The 15,661-nt window shown below is 37.1% G+C and overlaps 1 protein-coding gene across 1 annotated transcript; it reads left to right on the forward strand.

The window, feature by feature from the left end:
* The first annotated feature begins 13,585 nt into the window (after positions 1 to 13,585).
* On the forward strand, positions 13,586 to 14,257 carry LOC132048888 (uncharacterized). The gene has a single exon (XM_059439569.1). It carries the CDS (start codon positions 13,586 to 13,588, stop codon positions 14,255 to 14,257), a length of 672 nt encoding a protein of 223 aa, XP_059295552.1.
* Positions 14,258 to 15,661: the final 1,404 nt, after the last annotated feature.

Raw genomic sequence — 15,661 nt, forward strand, 5'->3', positions numbered from 1 at the left:
GGCAACAATTTGAATTTTGAACCCCCGGGTGCATTTTGGGTGGAATTTTTGAAAAAAGCCTTTAAGGTCCCTATTTTAATTTTTTGGGTGGGCCCAAAAAAAATAGTTTTAAAAAGCGGGGTTGGGGTTGTTTTTACATGGAAACTCGGGTTTCAATTAGGGGGGGGGGAAACCGCGTGTAAAAACCCCTCCTTTCCCCCAACCCCTTTCGGTGGTTTTGGACGGAGACACCCCCCCAAAACCCTTTTCCCCCGCAACCACAACAACGGGGAAATAAGAAAAAAAAAAATTTACGACCCAACCTCGGCGGAAAATTGGCCCCCCCGGGGGGCCCCGTCGTAAAAAACCAAAAATTGGTAACGGGGCATTTAAAAAAAAATTACGGGGGTTTTCCCTTTTCTTTCCTTTTCCCGAAAGGGGAAAATCCCAAAAAAGGCCCCCGAGCCAACTATCCTAAACATAAAGGAAAGGGGTTTGGCCCGGTGAATAAACCCCCCCAAGCATACGTGCGTGCATAAAGGCGTGCGGATGGCCGCGCCCCGCGGGGCGTGGGTTTCTACGCGATATGAGAAGTCGTATGACGGACGGGGCCACATGGTATACTGAACAAATATACACGAATATATGAGTGGTCGTACCAAAATCAGTCTTGAGCAAGTGAGCTTCTTCAAGATAGGCCCGAACGGGGACTAGGGTCAAGGGCTCGCTCAACGGCACTGTGCCTGCTACGTACGTAAACGCCCCCCCGAAGAAAAGGGGGTCGTAAGAGGATTATGTAATCGAGTATGTAAGCAGAATACGTAAAACGGAATCAAACTGAATAGGGGTTAAGGAAATAAGTACGGAAAACGGGAAAAATCATAATTATCCTTTTTAATCGTTTACCGCATAAACATACGTCAATAGCCAAACCATATCTTAATCGGTCATCATAACATCACACATACATTATATGCATATATCTTACCTAAGTCATATATGAAATTCGGAAAATAAACGTAATGATCAGAATCTCAAGATGCTTATTTTACAAACATAAATCATGAATATCAAAAACATATGTCATATATGGTCCATGGTAGGACCGGCGGACGGAACGTGGTCGCCCCTCGCTCGGGGCGCCACAACTCATCATACTTCGGAAGTTTTGTATATTCTCCGAACATCTCCTCCGTATCATGTCACAACTCGGAATCATATCATATGTCGAACCATATCGAACTCATCATACATCATGTCATACCGGATATCGAATCGGATCATATTTTGACGCTCGTCATACTTCGGAATCTCATCATGCTAAATTGTGCGCACGAACATAGCCGGCCGGGTCTCGGCGAAGGAAGTAACAATAATATGCGTAAACAGAATCGTAGGAACCGTATACAATGTACCAAATTCATAAGTCATAACATGAACATTTATTTTAAAACTTTAGCAAATTATTCGAGCTTAATCATTATTTACAAATTAGTGTTATAGTCCAATCAAATTTCCTTTTAAACGCGCTGGGACATATCAACCCGCTCTTCAATCATAATTACATATCGGAGTCATATACGTAACAATCCGTATTTAAAATGCACACAAATCATAATTCTAAGCTTACTAAATAAGTAGGGAATCCATGCTCGGAGGTCAAGGTAAAAGTAGTACTAAATTTTTCTTAAAGGTCATTGGGAAATCATAAAGAGCTGCGGGCCCCACGGACGGTGCCGACCCCATCCCGAGCCCGACTACGAGGGTTAGGGGAGAGTTAGGCTTAATGAACTTACATATTATGTTTTGGGGGCGTTCGAGCTCGTATGCAAAAGTTACGGACGTTTGAAGCTCGGGACCCCATTTTGTAGTCAAAATTTCCATAAGTCCTTTGAAACTCATTTATTTGAAAGCTTAAGAACCTTACATTGAACACATTAAAGAATGTATCTTTAGAGTCAACAAGTACGTATCTGAGCTCGGATTTAAGAACGGAATAACTTAGGAGCCGGGTCATGGCCTAATAGCACTAGGACATGCCAAAGAAGAGAAAGCGATGCCTTACATACCTTGTCGCGTCGCAAGCTAAGCCAAGTCTCAACTCCGGAAGCTCCAAGATCTACATAACGCCAAAACATATTAATATTAGCCATAAGCCTTTAGGCATTCCGTTTCAAACGGATATTAAATTCTACCGGAATTAAAGATTTCCCTTGTAAATACACCAACAGATTTCAACTCGGCTAAATTCAACAACAACCAACCCAACAACCAAGCTACAACATCAATGATCAATTCGAAATACATTCTAACATTAATCGCTCTTTTACATAACTTCAACAGCATTCATAATATTCTCTTTTCAACTACTTACGATCAAACTAATATCAACGTTTATATCCGATTACCAATCCAAACTTATTCAAGCCATATACAAGATCACTTTAAGCAATCCATATAATATTTCCGGACAACCCAAATATTGTTCCATCTTACCCGAAATTGTCCCTAAGTCCGAGAACAACACCAAACACCTTCTTATCTTCCAAATTCATGATTTATACCATTAAGCCACCACTAACAATGCAATATTCATAAATGCAAAAATTACATAGAATTCACATAAGCTTCCAAATCACCTCATAACCAACCTAACATTATTTTTGAGTCATCATACTTGCATTTTTTCTCATAAAATCCATAACGACGACAACTAAACGCTAACGACGATTTGTTCAATCGCAACCACATTAAAGGGGGCCGTTCGGCCGCCCACTTCCACACACAAAAATGATTTTCCATTCTCTTCTTCACACCACAACATTCAAAACAAGATAATTAACATTAATTCATTGTCTACAACACAACACATACACACACGGCCAATACCCATATACACGGCCTCACTCCAACTAAATTTCTATCATGATTTTCTTCCTTCCTAATATACTACAACACATATAGACCATGCATAACACATAAAACAAGATTGAAACTTACCTTTTTCTTCTTGACTTCTACAACTTGCTCAAGTTGGTGAATGATGAAAACGAATAATCTATCGCTCCAAATAACACTTCCCGTTAATAAGCACCCTTGAATTAGTAGGTTGCATGAAGAAACAATTTTTCTCTTGGCTTAATCTTGGTCTCTCTTTTTCTCCCTCCTAGCCGAATGGTTAAGCTTGTTCTTCCTTCTCCTTTATTTTTCTTGCTCTTCTCTTTCTATATTTCTCTTGAAACTTCTATTAATCCATATTAGTCACATGGAAAATTAATTAAATCCATGGATTTGGGCTCTGATAATGGCCGGCCACCTACTTCTTTTGGGCCTTGTTTTCATGTTTTTTTTTTTTGAGCCCAATTTGCTTGTCTTATATTTTCACAATTTACGAAACTAATTTCCGAAATTCCAATTTTGCCCTTGGCCTCTCCGATGTCTTTGCGCCAATATGTCTCCATGAACAACATAGATATATTAATTAAGATCAAGATATTGTCTCATGACATACAAGTCACAATTATTTCAAAATTTCCGAATAGGCGAAAACACGGGATATAACATAAAGACTAAAAGTAAAGTTTTACACTAGTTAGTAAATTTCTAGACCGTATTCCCCGGAAACGGCGCCAAAATTTGATACGCCCAAATTACACCTTTGATATCAGGAGTAAGCGATCGTTGTCAAATATAGAACCCAACGAGGTTGGGGTCGAATCCCATAGAGAATACAATGAAGAAATATACTTAATAAGTGTAACACCCGACTATTAGTCTATACTTCAAGGGAAAGGGGAATATAATAATGGTTTGATTGTTGTTTGTTCATTAAAGACTAAGAATGGTTATAAATGGTTATAAGATGTAAGTTATTGGTAAATGGGACTAAGGTTGTGGTTCCAATGGAAAGTAATGCGATTGGGTATCAATTCAACTTATTTATATGCCTAAGTGCATTAAACCAAGGGTTACGCGAATCTTGCCAAAAGTTTTCCAACCAAATTAGCAAATTTCATCCTAGGCTTTTCCAAGCCCTAGAATGTTTTATAAGAGAACGCCCATGTAGCCTCAACTAGATTTTCTATTCCTAGCTCAAGTTATTAGATGGATTTAATGACCCAAATTGTCGCTATAACTTTTTTCTAACCTCTACTTTCTTTTCCAAGCAAAGTAATGGTATTAAGGCACAAGTAATGTTGTACACCATCACAAGACATTAATGCTTGAAGAGTTAATAGAAAACACCATCAGCATATAAATGTAGTATGATTATGAAACCCAATCACATAACTAACACATTTGGTCCCACAACCTTAGCTAAAAAGATTAGATACTAATATTCATTAAAGGCAAAGCAATAAAGTAAAGTATATTCATAAAGCTTACAAAAGTATTGAATGGAGAAGATGACAAAAGCCAAAGGGAATCTTAAAAGCTTCACCAACCAATAATAAATGAGCTCCACAAAAATCTAGGCTAAAAAATAGTAGAATAATGAGTCCAAAACCCTAAAAAATCTATTTATAAAATGTCCAAAATGGAAACAATTTCCGGACAAAAATGCCCTGCGCATCCGTGCGAATCGCACTTCAGAAACGCATGTGCAACTTTGCGAGTCGCCGAGTTGCACCAAAGCACGGTGTCGCACCTTCAATCGTACGTAGGAGCAAAGATTCGTACATAGATGCGATTCGCGTGTGCTACTGCGACTCGCATACAGACCAATGTCTGTCTTCTTTGGCCATCTCTCATCGGATCAGAAGTCGCACCACCGCGACTCGCGCATGCGTGCGCCGTGACTCGCAGTGATGCCTGGTTTAGTTCAAATGATTTTGCTTCATTTTGCCTCAAGTGGCTTCCGGCACATGTTATTCTACAAATTGACACAAAAACACGAGAAACGACATCAAAAGTACTTAGGAATTTACAAAAGACTAAGTAGTTGGCGTCAAATATACCGTAATTTCACGACACATCACAGAGTCCTCATCCAACTCAATCATAAGCTTTTCTGAATATGACTAATATATGATATTTGTTTGTGTAACTCTTTCACCACGACATCATTAGAAGAAGCATTATCTACAGTTATAGTAATTATTTTATCCAATTTCCAATCAAGCAAACACTTACTAATACAACGGGCCATTTTTCGTCACCGTTATGACTAGTGACAACCTAAAAGTTTAAAATTCATTTATCAGAAGCCAATCACTATCAATAAAGTGCATTGTCAAACACATATAATTTATTCTCTGTACAGAAGTCCATGGGTCTGTGGTTAGACAAACTCTTGGTGATGTTTCTTTCAAATACTTTATAAACTTTTGTCTCTCTTCACAAAAATCTGTATAACAATCCCTAGTGGTCCTTTGTTCTGGGGAGGGAACTTGGAATAAAGGTTGGGTTTTTTCATAAACTTAAAACCTTCCTTTTCAACAAAACGAAAAGGAAGCTCATCAAGAATTAACATCTCACTAAAGCCCTCCAAGATACCTCTTGATCAAAAGTCCAAGTTGCCCCATCACCCTTTCACCTTCTAATGGAAAGTTTAAAGTTGATTGTTTGTACTTGGAATTGGAAGTGTCAACCTTATTTGGATTTTTAGAAAAGTTTTTAAATGTTTATTCGGTCCCACTTGTTCCATTTCTAATTGGATCACTAAGAGAACTTTACCACAATATTTGCACTTTGCTTTATTAATTCCATCTTCTGCGAGCTTATCATAATGCGGCCAAGCAGAAGATCTCGGTTATAGCTTTCCTTTTCACATTCATTGGATCTTGTTCAACTTCCAGTGTTGAATCAAGAGACTCAGTAATAGGTGCGCTTCCACTGACATTGGCTGTTCAACTTGCTTCATCTTCCATTTAAACATAGAAGAGATTACAAATATTATAAGACATAAATTACAAGGGATTAAGTATCATTTCTATCACACAATTCAACAAACAACAAAGGAGAACATATATAATCAATTAGTGGATTAAGTATTTTAAATCAACAGGATTAGGAAGAGGATACAAATTACAACGACACAGTATCTAAATCAGCCTATTACTTTCTACTTCTAAATCAGCCTATTAAACCATCACTGAAATATAAGCATTTGATTATCACAAAAAAAGTTATAACAAAATTGGGCAAAAGGTGATCCTCCCAACCTGGATCAAGATTCAGCAAATTCATTACAATTCATGTAGCAAATATTTGCTTTTTATTCATTTAGTACTCCCTTAACATGATTCTACGGGCAAACATTCATTTTTTAAATTTCTTTAAACATGAAATTGTTACTACTTAACATAACATGGTTCTAAGTGCAACAAACATGAAACATAAGCATTTGATTATCACACAAAAGTTATACTAATAAAATTAAGCAAAATGTGGTCTCACCTAGAGCTAACTTAAGTAGATTCAACCTATCAACATGACAAATCTCAACACCAGGAATATTCCTAAAAGCCTTAACAAGCTTAGCACCTTCAGTACCACAAACAATCAACAGTCCTTTCCTTGAAATACACCTCCTATTCCTCATCTTCCCTTTCCCTGGCCTAGTTCGCTTTTCTCAGCATCTAGTATGTATCTCTATGACTTAACCGTTGAAATTAAACTTGATGTGAAGATAGGGTTCTATGTTGTCGATTTCAATACACTGTTTAACATTTATAATTTACTCATATTTTTGTTTTAATTAGTATCATTTAAATGAAAAGTAAAATGCCAAATATTTAAGTCAAAAGCTAACAATGGCATTAAAACAAGAAATATGAGACAATGGCTGACCTTCCCTTATCTTCTCTATAGAAGCTTAGGGATTAGAATACAACGAAATTGAAGAAAAAGAGACTTGGAGCCGAGGTGATAGGGATTTTTTGTGTGTGGATCGAAATTGAAGAACTGATGGGTATTGAAGAAAAAGAGACCTGGAAGTTGGAGCTGAGATGATATCGTGATAGGGGATTAGTGGATTACCAAACTTGGGGAGCTTTTGTGTGAAGTAGAACTGATGGACGATGGGTATACAGGACAGTGTTAGGGATTTAGTGTGAAGTGAATTGATGGCCAATGGGTATAGATTTAAGATTTTTACTCCTTTAGGATATTGGGATTTCCGAATTTGGGCTAGACTAGAATTTTTTTTTACAATGGGCCTTTAGCCCTTTACTCACTGAGCTATATTGGTATTTATTTCGGTATTCGGTATTTGCGGATGCCGAACGATTAATATTGTAAATACCAAATATCGGACCGAAATATTAAATTTTATATTTTCGAATACCGAATAAAAGCAAAATTACCCGAATACCGAAATACGAAAATAGCCGGTTCGGTTCGGTAATTCGGTTTTTGGTATTTTATGCCCAGTCCTACTTTGAGGAGTAACTGGGAGACGAGAGAGGAAAGGGCGTGGTGGGTCTCAAGGTTTTTTTTCCGGAAATGGTTGACTTGAGAAGGAGATGGAAGAGATAATTTGGCACAGTTATAGACATACAAATAGGATAAGGAGTGTGAATTACCTTTTTCATACTCCTTAGTTCTAGTAAAAGAGAACTAAGTTTATATTGTTATAACTAGTTGGGATCAGCCCAGGCTCCAATCGGTGTAAAGTTTCTCTTTTTCTCCTCTGAAATGTTGGTTTAAGACGTTAGAATTAAAGCACCTATAAGTGACTGCAATTATAATTTAATGCTTTTGACTTATGTTATCTTACTTGCCCTTATTAAAATTGTTGCGATATATACTGTTAACTATATATTTGGATATAATATTTATCATAGAATAATTATATATTCAATTTTTAATAAAGAGTTAATTAGATCATATATTAGTATGTGTGTCCTTTACTTATACAGTAGATGATTTAATGTATAGAGTTTAGCTTATACACGGCAGATTAATTCATCAGTCCTTATAAGTATAAAATTTATGTTCCTGATCTAATACGATTGTAGCACAAGATTAATATAATGTATCTTCATTATGGAACGTTATAGTTCGATCTTCTTAACATTAAGTATATTTTGTATGTATTGAGCGGACAAGTAGAGATAAGTATTTTTTCTTGAATATATAAAATAAATTCTCTAGTTCATTAAATGTTTATACTCTTAATCTTGATATAATTATTATGATCAATGTGATTTGTTCATTATTTTGATTTATTAGAGAGTAAAACTCAATTGCGGTTCTATGTATTCCTGGTAAATTGGATATGGCCAATTACATTTGTGAAATAATAATTAGTTGATAGGATCCATATCTCGACTTTGAGATTGATGATTACCCTTTATGAATGCTTATAATTCTCATGTGAAAACCCTGCAGGTGGATTTTTCTATCCGTCGCATGATATAAGTTAAGCAGAAATATAAAGGATTCAATTAGTCAATGAATTAAATTGTCCGTTATTTAATTTAATTGATTGGTATATGTAATCTTAACATGAGGAGTTAAATAAGTTTTAATGTATGATTTTGAAATTGAGTAAGGAAGTGCGATTACGATTTTTAGTGGAATAATTAAGTAATTTATTATGGTAGGATTAATTGATTTTTTGAATTAATTCCATAATAGGAAACTCGTTAATTAAATTACGTGGTCCCTTTGTGTCCGAATAATAAAGAATTAAATACTGATATTATTTCTTGGTGGAAAATAAAAGCCCAAGTTTGGAAAAAGGTGAAAACCACAAACCTATAGTTATAAAATAGGGGTCTTATTCATAAGGAGGTTAAGGGTTTTACAAGTTTCTACACTTTTATAAAAGTGTATATAATTCTAGATGCATTATTATTAAGTTCGCGGCAAAAGAGTATGGAATTGAAGGATAACGTTTCATGGATGGGTGTGTGTTTGTGGTTGAAGATTGATTCTTGAAGTCGATCGGTCACGAGAGATAAGTATCGATTTTATGTTTGATTAATATCTTGATTATGTGTTAATACATATTACGTATGAAGTTAAAGTCATTCTATCCCATTATGTCTGTATTCCATAAAAAATGTCCATACTCAATACTTTCAAAATCGCTTTAGATAAAGCTCTAAATGGTTACATATTCCACGGTTATGTTTCATATTGAAGCATCCAAAAAACAACATTGCAAGTGTCTAAGCTTCTGATTAGATATTTGACAGTTGAAGGACAAGCACAATTGACAATTCTGGATAGAAACCAGGCAGTATGCACATTACTACTAACATAAAGGAAAGTAACTTTGTTTACCAAAATAAAACATCAATGACATAAAATAATGAATTAATAGGATCACTTCAATAATAGAAAATCAAGTTCAATGTGTTATTTTAAAGCAAATAATGTTTTTTTTGAAATTGTTAGCTTAATTAAAAGATTCTTCTTTTAGTTACTTTCCAATATTTAGATCCATGTCATAAAATAAGTGGTACAATGGACACAAGGGAATATTTGAGTACTATAAAGTCCAAAACATCGATGTAATTAACTATAGTTGTGATATGTTTACCTCAGAATTTTCAGGGAAAAATAATAATATTGAGAAAGATTCATCTTCTCCATAATGATCATTGATCCATAACAGAGATGGACACTCCTTGAGTCTTGTAGGACCAAAAAGTTTACCACCAAAATCGGGAAAACCAATTATTTTATTAACAAAATTAAACACATCAAAAACCAAAAAGAAAATCAGTTGCTATTCCAGCTGAATTTTGTGTTATGAGCAAATTTTGCATATGATAGTGCGCTTTGCGAAAGTATGTTAGATTTCAGAGAAAAGCTAGGGCGTTGCTTTCTTTGTGTTGCTGTACAGTTTGAGATAAGCATTACAAATGGGTATTATTATTGTGGGCCCCGGCCATAAGCCATTCCACATGTCAAGTTAATTGGCAGCCTTAGTACCAATAAGTATTAACTATAACAATGTATAGAGTTGAATAAAAATCAGTAAGAAAAGAGAGATAGCCAAAAATGCTCTCGGCGCACGTTTAACTAGGGTCTGCTAACAGGCCACGCAACCATGGCAACTCGGAACAAGCAACGTCAAGCGCCGCCTGCAACACAGAAGGTGGCAGGGAAACCTAATCGTGGTGGTCACGCCGGCAACTGGAGTACCTCAGCCCTTAGGAAAAATGAATCTCTCTAATTGGATCCCAGGACCGAGTACTTTAGGAACCAACACCACTACGCCGCCATTAGAGGATGAAACCACAACGGTTGCTATGACACACACAGTTATATCATCGGTGGAGATTCTGAGCCCCATGATTGCTACAGACTCTGCTAGTGTCGAGACTATACATGCGGAGTAAGTAGAAACATCACACAGAACCATCACTGTCTGTAAGCTCGATTTCCCACCGGAAAAACACCAAGCTCATCCCATTCTAGCAAAAATCCTCAGAGGAAATCGTTCACAGCACCGAGGTATCAAACTAAACTTCTACCCCCCGGTGATTAAGGATGGGCTGAAAATATTTAGGTTGAACCATTGAGCGGTGAAGGAACAATGTCAGAAATGGCAAAATGCTTTGATTGGGTACGTGCTTGGGGGAAACCCTAAATTTAAGGAGATGTTTAAGTTCGTATATGGGGTATGGAAGGACGTAGCTACCCCTACTGTATACCTACATGATGAGGGGTATTATATCTTCAAATTTGAGGATAGTGATTATAAAGACCAGATCTTGCAGAATGGGCCATATACTTTCAATAATCGCCCGATGGTTTTGAAGAACTGGGAACTTGATTTTCAGATTGGAAAGGAATCTATAAGAGTGATACTTATATGGGTTCTTTTCCCATGACTCCCTATTCAATATTGGTCAGGTGAAAATTTGGGAAGAATTGCAAGCTTTCTAGGTCGGCCATTATGCACTGATAAACTAACTGCACATGAGGAAAGAGTGTCCTATGCTAGGAAGCTCATAGAGATGGATGTTACTCAACCTCTACCGGAAATTTTACTCTTTGAAAAGGCAGATGGCAGTGTCAAAAAGCAAGAGATTGAATACGAATGGCAACAAAAATTTTATCAAGAATGTAATCAATTTGGTCATTTGATTGGAGAGTGCAAAAAGGAGAATCCTCCAGAGCCACAGAAACAACACAAAAAGCCAAGGAAAAGGAGGAAGAAACCCAACCCACAGTGGCTAGAAAAGCCTGATACAGAGGTAGGGGAGATGACAAAAGTAGTTTGCACAGAAGCACCTAATAACGCTGAGATCAGTACACAGGTTGTAGCTGAAAATGCAGAGACTAGGGAAGTATGCAACAACTTAAGCACTGAACAACAAATGTCCAGAAATTTTGAAGTAACCAAAGCAACAAACCCTGCTGCAAGTGATGCCCCTCTGTTAAGTGAAACTACAAATGATAGAGGAAAAAAGCACATGCATCAGGAGGAGATGATCCTTACCCTAGAGATATTTCCAGCATTACCTGTAAATGGCCCTTTGAGAATCAAGGAGGGTAAAGTGAAGAAGACACACAGAGGGATGCCGAATGAACCTACTCTAGCAGGGAAAGAAGATGCATCATGATCATAAGTTCCTGGAACATCAGAGGGCTTAACAGCCTGTTTAAACAAAAGGAACTTAAAGCATTTATGCTAAAGAATAAAGTGAGCCTTTTGGCTTGCATATAAATAAAAATAAAAGAGAATAAAGCGGATAAAATCCAGAATAAAACTATACTTATGCTCCAAACGGAAGGATTTGGGTGGGATGGAAGCCAGGACATACTGATGTAACAGTCTTGCAGGCAACTGAACAATTTATCTATTGCTATGTTGTGGATAAGGACTCAATGTTTGCTTGTAAGATCACTTTTGTTTATGGCCTGAATACAGTTGCTGAGAGGAGAAGCCTTTGGGACAGTTTTCTAGGTTTAAATTTTGGCCTAGGTGCTTGGCTCATCTTAGGAGGCTTTAACACTCTGTTATCTCCAGAGGACAGATTGCATGGTGCGCCAGTACATATTACTGAAATAGCTGACTTCCAAGATTGTATAGATGACTTGGGCCTGGGGAAACTCACTAGAAGGGGCTGTCAATATTCTTGGTGCAACAAATGGGACCCCCTAGACAGGATTTATAGCCATATTGATTGGGTCCTAGGAAATGCTGATTAGTTCCAACTGTATGAAGGAGTGGAGGCTGATTTTATGAACCCAGCTTGTTCAAATCATTCCCCAATTCAGTTGAATACAGTGATCCCCTTCCAAAATACTAGCAAGCCCTACAAACTACTAACTGTTTTATTGGAACAAGAAAACTATAACCAAGTGGTGAATAGTAGTTAGGGGCATAATATAGCAGGTTACCCAATGTTTGTCATCTGAAGAAAGCTGCAGTTGATCCAGATGCAAATGAGAACCATGACCAGAAAATTCTCTAGTCTTGAGTTGAAGTTAAATAATTTGATGGACACTTTGAATGGGATACAAGACAACCTCGATACTGATTTTTTCAATACTCAGTTGATTGATCAGGAAAGAGAAACTATCAATGAGGAGCTGTGCATGAAATGGTGCTCAGACAAAAGTCTAGAGCAGTATGGATAGCAGCATGGGATCAGAAATCAAGGTATTTTCATGCCCATCTGAAGGCTAGGAAGTCCAGAAATAGGGTGGTAAGCATTTACAATACACAGAGTGTGAAGCTGGTGGACCCCTCACTAATACAACGAGAGTTCTTGGACTTTTTCAAGCAACTACTGGGTGAAACAAGTTCAGAACTGCCTTGCATTGATGTCACAATTGCTAGGGATGGTCCATGCCTAATTTAGCCCAACAACAAAAATTGATACAGCCTGTAGACAGGACGGACATTATGCAAGCCATAAAAGAGATGCCAAATGATAAAGCCCCGGGCATTGATGGATACCCTGTTGAGTTCTATAAAGAGTTTTGGGCACTAATTGGGGAAGATGTTATCACAGCTACAACTCAGTTCTTTGAGACTGGTAAGCTACTGAAAATGATCAACCACACAACTATTACATTGGTTCCAAAAGTGCCAAATCAAACCTATGTAAAAGACTTTCGGCCAATTGCCTGTTGCACAACTCTGTATAAACTTATTGCAAAGGTCCTAACAAACAGGCTTAAAACAGTTGTGGATATGCAAGTGGGCCACTCTCAGTCTGCATTTATTGAAGGAAGGAATATTCTTGACAATGTTGTTATTGCTCATGAATTCTTCAGAAGCTATTCTCAGAAGAATTTAACCCCTAGATGCACTATAAAAGTGGACATCGGAAAAGCTTATGATTTAGTTAAGTGGAGTTTTCTACAAATGATTCTGCTAGAATTTGGATTACCTCCTAAACTGGTGCAAATGATCATGACCTATGTCACTACTGTGAGATATTCTTTATTGCTTAATGGAGGTTTGACACCTATTTTCCAAGCTAAGAGGGGCTTAAGGCAAGGAGATCCCATGTCTTCTTACTTATTTGTCTTAGCTATGGAATACCTCAACAGGTCTTTGAAGCAACTAGATAAGGATGCCTAGTTCAAATATCACCCTAGGCGTACTAAGTTGAAGGTAGTACGCATATGCTTTGTAGATGATTTACTTACGTGTTGCAAAGCGGATAGCACCTCCCTACAGCTTCTGATGACAGCCTTCAATCATTTCTCAGATGTTTCGGGGCTCAAAGCAAATGTTGATAAAATCTCTCTATATGTTGTTGGGGTGTCTAATGAATTGAGAACTGGACCTTTGACAGCTATGCAATTCCAATTAGGGGAACTACCATTTAAATATCTGGGTGTGCCCCTATCCTCCCGGAAACTCAACATCAGCCAGTGCCTACCATTGGTGGATAAAATCATTGCTAGAGTTAAATGTTGCACATCCAAATTCCTATCTTATGGAGGCAGGTTACAGCTTATTAAAAGTGTTCTGTTTGAAATGCAAACATACTGGGCCCAAGTATTCTTACTCCCAAAGAAGATACTCTACTTGATCACCAGTGTTTGCCGGAATTTCTTAAGGATAGGATCCAATGAGTACTCCAAGAAATCCCTTGTAGCGTGGGACACAATGTGTCATCCGAGATCAGCAGGTGGCTTAAACATTATCGACTTCTCCTTATGGAATAGAGCTGCCATCTTTAAACTACTTTGGGCAGTGGCAAAAGAAAAACAGCAACTACAGATGAAATGGGGGCACGCTTTCTATATAAAAGGCAAAGATTTATCTCAAATGCCTTCCCCAAAGCAGGAAAGTTGGGTAGTGAAAAAGGTTTTTGATGCTAGGAAATGGTGGAACACAAATCTCAACTAGAGAGGGGCTATGAACCAGTTCGTCACAAATGGCAAGTATAGTATTAAAAAGACATACGGTCACTTCTTGCCTCAATACCCAAAGGTGACTTGGAGAAAGCTCATTCTGATAAAGGGGCTGATACCGCGACATCAATTCATCCTATGGCTGGCATTGCATAACAAGCTCTCTACGGTAGACAGATTAACGAAATGGGGTATCCAGGTCTCAACAGATTGTGTAATGTGCTCATCTAGCCTGGAGGAAACTCAATCACATCTCTTCTTTAACTGCCCATATTCTAAATTCATATGGAGTGCACTCTTGATGTGGATGGGTTATGCTAGAAATATTGGCAGCTGGACTGAAGAAGTAAGGTGGCTATCTTCTATGATCAGACAGAAAAAGGTTAAAACTTTCGTGTTGGGTTTTCTATTCACTGCTACTGTTTATAATGTCTGGAGCGAGAGGAATAATAGGAGGTTTAACCAGCTGACAAGAAGACCACAGAAGATAGTAAGGGAAATTGTCTTGCAACTGCATATTGTGGGGCAAAATGATAGCAAATGGACTAGCATCCTAGGGGGGCTCAATAGTTTTCCATGTTAGGAACCAGAGGAAATGCTGCTAAAGGAAGTGACGGGAAGCTAATACCTTTCCTAGGAAGTGTTTGGACTCCAGTCACTGCAAGCATGTGTATACTCTTCTGGTTCCCTAGTGCTATACTCTAATAGGTTTTTAATTTACTTGAGAGCTAGCTCCATAGTCCAACTGAGCTAGCATGTACTGATTGAAGCATTTTGGTTGAATGAAAATTTTCTGTTTTGACCAAAAAAAAAAAAAATCGGTAACTTAAGCAGCTTAAGCAGGCATGTTGACCTTAAGCTGCTCAAGTTAGTGGCTTCTATATTAGTAAGTAATAATATGCTCTTTTCGTACCAAATTAGTTGTCATGTTTCAATTTTCGAGAGTCAAATTATATGAATTTTGACCAACATTTTAAAATGTAGTTTTTCATTAAATTAATATGGAAAAATTGCACCTCATATTACTTTTCATACAGCTTTTGAATAGCTAAATTTTAATTATAAAATATTGAGTTGATCTAATCTAATTTATATTCGAAAAGTAGACAAATTAACTCGTGAAAAGCATGTAACTAATCTGAGACGGGGGAGTAATACATGGGAAAAAAAGAAGACATAGAGAGAGAATTATTGAGATTTTATTCTCAAGAATATGCCAATTTATCTGGAAAGAAATGTCATTATACAGGGGATTTAACTTTGAGATACATTGATTCTACCCTAATAGTAAGTTGTTACAATCGCTTAATAAGACTACATTGACATTGTACAAAATCTTTATACTATTAATATCTTACGTTAGGTCTAAGGTTACGTTTATTCTTTTATTATGATATTA

This window comes from Lycium ferocissimum, chromosome 3, assembly GCF_029784015.1.
Source record: "Lycium ferocissimum isolate CSIRO_LF1 chromosome 3, AGI_CSIRO_Lferr_CH_V1, whole genome shotgun sequence".
NCBI lineage: Eukaryota > Viridiplantae > Streptophyta > Magnoliopsida > Solanales > Solanaceae > Lycium > Lycium ferocissimum.